General features: G+C 41.3%; 1 protein-coding gene across 1 annotated transcript; it reads right to left on the bottom strand.

Moving 5' to 3' along the window:
* Nucleotides 1–673: 673 nt before the first annotated feature.
* RMI1 (RecQ mediated genome instability 1) lies at nt 674–2550 on the bottom strand. The gene has a single exon (XM_010283028.1). It carries the CDS (start codon nt 2543–2545, stop codon nt 674–676), a length of 1872 nt encoding a protein of 623 aa, XP_010281330.1. The 5' UTR covers nt 2546–2550.
* Nucleotides 2551–4606: the final 2056 nt, after the last annotated feature.

Here is a 4606-nt window from a genome sequence, read left to right as displayed (position 1 = left end):
AAAAGGCCAATTAAACCCTTTCTGATACTCTATACATTCAACAAGGTGTATATTTTTCTTTAAAATGGCTAAGTAGCTTCCATCAAAGTTTAAATGAAACGCTTTTTATCTCATTTATGTATACGGTTGGTTCCCACCCGCGCCACCTGAACATTTAGGCGAAAATCTTTCATTTCTCTATACTTCACGATCTTACACACTGAATATGTATTTGCATTTTCAGGTTGGCATAGTCAGAAGTGACTGCATTTAAACAATAATTCATTTAAAGTTACTCAAACAATTTCCTCCAAGAAAAGACTGATAGTCTCCTATAGCTACCTTTTAAAAATCAGGTAAGTAATCATGCTTGAAAAAGTATAACAACAAGATGGTTTGTTTGTGGTTATCCATTTACTGACAGATTCTGCTACTCCAGATCACCAGTCAAGGACGCAGAGGATTTTGCAGAATTAAAATGATACATGAGTATTTTAAATAAAGACGGAAATATTTGAAAGCTTATTTCAATACTACCACAATAAAAAACAAACTGTCATCTCCTCCTGTCACTTTTCCATTATTTTTCCTGATAAAAGACATGCCACTTAACTTTAAAATTTAACTTTCAAAAGTCCTTCAGGGGAAATCTGACTGAATGTTTCCTAATATACAGTCTGCAAGTTTGCATACATTATTTATTCAAACGTTTCTTCAATTGTTCTAGATGCCTTGCATCAGCATCCTGGAGAACTAATACAGTGGCTTTAGACTGTAGAGGATTAAACTCTATAGTCATCAAACAACAGAGATCTATCAGTCGTTTTTGACATTTCTCTAAACCATCCTTAAGCTTCAGATGCAAAGCTGGATCCTTTTTCAGCCTATTCATTTCAGGCACTGAAAAGCCAATCAAACTTGTTAGAATATCATCAGCAAGATCTACTTCAAGGTAAGCTGAACCATCAGAAATTTTTGCTTTTACACCCCAGTACCCATTCCTGTTTGTGAGGGTACCAGTAAGAGTAACAATAAAACACTTAACTTTCAGAATTGTAACAGTTTCCGGTTTTTTTGCAAGGAGAAGGGAAATATATGTGAAAGGTGGAGAATCTACATCTAAATGTGCCTCTGCCACTCTGCAAGGAAAGGCCTGCTTCTGCTGATCTGCTTCTGGATCCATTTTTGAGAAAAATACAGGATCATCATTTAACAGTCTGCTGTCAGAAGTGTGCTGGGATTTACATCCACTATTATCTTGGTCTGTATCATTCTGCCTTTCTTCAGGAGGATTTTCCAAAAAAAAATCTGCAGAACTGCAGGTGTGATGTATGCTCTTGTGCTCTGAAAAGCTACTCATACTATTTCTATCTCCATCACATACTGTTTTTTCAAAAGTCTTTTGCTTGCTGGTAGCTTCTACAGGCTTGTCTCTTTCATTGACAACACCTTTTTTACAAGTGTCATTTAAAGATGAATTGCAGGAGCTTCTAGATGTATGAGGAAGTCTCTCACTAATTAAACCTATGTTTCTGTTCACAACCACTGGTGGCACTTCCAGCTCTCTTTGCATCTCTTCTTCTAGAAAAGGGTCATCTTCTAAAGGAAAGTCATTTAAAAAGCCATCAACATATTCTATGGGAGGCAAAACTTGTTCATTTGAATGAGGCAAAGGACTTCCAGATTCTTGTAGCGAAATGTTTCCATTGTGTGCTGCCAGTGAACCTGAGGCTGTACTAAAATTGTTGCTTCTACTGCAGTATCCACTTTCTAAAGATGTTCTGTCATTCAAAGTAAATTCATTATTCTCATCAAGACTGGCTAAAAGCTCTTCATCTGAAGGGCCTAGATTTTGTTCTAATTCATCCGCAGGCCTTGAAACAATTTGGCTGTGACCAGCTTGTCTAATAGAATTAGGGTTTTCAGTTTCTCCAATTAACCTAGCAAGGACTCTTTCCTGAGAATACTCCTCCAGAAGAGCATCCACTTCACCCCCCAACAGTTTCACATTTTCTGGTTTAAGCAAAAGAACTCCAAGACGACATGCAATATTACCCTGTAGAGTGATCTTTGTTCCAGGAAGAAGATTACTGTGGAGGACAGGCACTGGCTGATACTCCATGCCCTGAATTTGATGTATCCCATCAGTTAGTTGCAGCATCAGCATTCGAGTAGGCTTTGCTTCCCAGGCCTTCTGGAATGCCTGAGTGCTGGCTGTTATTTCTTCATTTACAGTACTTTTCCCTCTTAGCTTCTGCAGCTGGGAATATGCTGGCTGGCTGACATCAACCAGTGAATCAATCTGTATGGAGTAGAAGCCTGACAACTCTCCTTTGGGAGCATCTAAGATGCAGTCAGGCAAAATGGGATATTCCAAATCTCTTAGATCGGTAAGAAGCCATTGCTCAAATACCTGGCAGTTAATCTGAGCTTGACTTAAGTTACTACCAGTATTTTCTTCATGGATCCAACTAATACATGCTTCCAGCCATGTCAAAGGAACTTTAACATGCCACTTGGATGAAAGCCAAGTTTCCACTCTTGCTGCAATGTTAGATGTAGACATTTTCTTTAAAGTTAAGAGAGTGAATTCCCTAGAAGAAAACCCAAAAAAGATATTTACTCTTCTGACAACAGCTAAAGTCATGACATCTCTCGTTCGTATTACATAGAAATTTGCTCTCAGTTCAAAGTTCAGCTATTCTAAGTGTGACAACATAGAAGCAATTTAAATTAAAAACACTTGTAGAGATACTAAAAATAAACACGCATTTCCAATATTTAAAGTTTCGATCAGCATAAGAAGTAAGTGCAGTTTACTCATCATGGAGTATCAGGAAAGTATGCAGACATCTACAAGCAACGTTGCTTGGCGACTTCTCCTTTTCTGTTCATTTAATCAGAAACATACAACTGAAATCCTTTTGTTATGGATGGAAAGCAAATTGATAAAAAAAAAGCCAACAAAAAACAGAAGTAGATTTTTTATCTATCTATCCATCCATCCATCCTCCCTCCTCTATTTTTGGGGGTTTTATTTCTGTGGGTCCTGCTGTTAACACACAGTTTACTTTAGAAAATGACCTGAGAAGTTACTCTCCTGTTTCATCAGTACTCTTACAAACAGAAGTAAGAAACCCCATCTACAACAGAGACAAGCTGGGACCTGTCAGCACTTGTATCACAGCGGTGACTTTTACACTGTAACTGGATGAAAGCTTTGTACCCAAGAAGAGAGGCTAGCTTGAAACGTCATTGTTATCTAGAAACCCAGTCCAGGGTTTTGCTGCAATGGCACCAAATCTTGGCAGACATCATCTCAGGAACTAATTAGCCACTCAGTGGCTAATAACCTCCAACTTCTTGTTAGTTTAGGAAGTAGCCATGCACATCAGAATAGACACAGAAATAGACACAGAAATAGACACAGGAATAGAATAGGAATAGGACTAGTTGGAAGGGACCTATAACGATCACTAGTCCAACTGCCCGACCATGTCAAGGCTGACCAAAAGTTAAAGCATGCTATTAAGGGCATCGTCCAAATGCCTCTTTTCAAAGTGCTGACAGGCTTGGGTCATCAACCACCTCTCTAGGAAGCCTGTTCCTAGAGTCTTTGGGCACCCTCTCGGTAAAGAAACATTTCCCAATGCCCAGTCTAAACCTCCCCTGGCACAGCTTTGAACCATTCCCATGTGTCCTACCACTGGATCCCAGGGAGAAGAGCCCAGCACCTCCCTCTCCACCTCCCCTCCTCAGGAAGGTATAGAGAGCAATGAGGTCGTTCCTCAGCCTCCTTCTCTCCAAACTGGACAAACCCAGAGTCCTCAGCCGCTCCTCACAGGACATGCCTTCCAGCCCCTCCACCGGCTTTGTTGCCATCCTCCTCAGGATACACTCAAGGATCTTAACTTCCTTCTTAAGTTGTGGGGTTCCCCTAACTGCACACAGTGCTCAAGGTGAGGCCACACCAACACCGAACACAGCGGGATAATCCCCTCTCTTGATCAGCTGGTTACGCTGTGTTTGATGCACCCCAGGATGGGGTTTGCCCTCCTGGCTGCCAGGACACGCTGCGGACTCACACTGAGCCTGCTGTCACCCAGCACCCCAGACCCCTTTCTGCAGGGCTGCTCTCCAGACATTTGTCTCCCAATTTGAGAGACTTGTGCCTGGCGTTACTGTGTCCCAGGTGCAGAATCTGGCATTTGTTCTTGTTAAATTTCATGCCATTGATGATTGCCTAATGCTCCAATCTGTCTAGATCCCCCTACAAGGCTTCTTGGCCCTCAAGAGAGTCAAGAACACCTCCCAGTTTGGTACCATCAGCCATCTTGCTAACGGTGCATTCAACTCTGCATCCAGATCAGTGATACAAAAATTGTAACTATATTAGGCTGCCTAACTGGGTCTGGACCCTGTTTAACCCTTTAAAAAGGATGACCAAGGAGCTCAACAGCCCTACAGAGTGCACCGAAAACAAAAATTACCATAATAACAGTTAGGAAACACCAGGTTTGAGGTTAGTTTTGTTACTACATGCTGCAGCAAAGAAAACCCACCCTGCTTCCAGGTTCTCCTCAAAGTTCCGCCACCCAGAAGACTCCTGCAGTTACTTAACCAAGGT

The sequence above is a fragment of the Phaethon lepturus genome, unplaced genomic scaffold (assembly GCF_000687285.1).
Source record: "Phaethon lepturus isolate BGI_N335 unplaced genomic scaffold, ASM68728v1 scaffold9600, whole genome shotgun sequence".
NCBI lineage: Eukaryota > Metazoa > Chordata > Aves > Phaethontiformes > Phaethontidae > Phaethon > Phaethon lepturus.
This window is presented reverse-complemented; position numbering and strand designations above follow the sequence as displayed.

Excerpts from the sequence above, each read along its gene's own strand:
- RMI1 (XM_010283028.1), bottom strand. The coding sequence starts at position 2,545 with ATGTCTACATCTAACATTGCAGCAAGAGTGGAAACTTGGCTTTCATCC.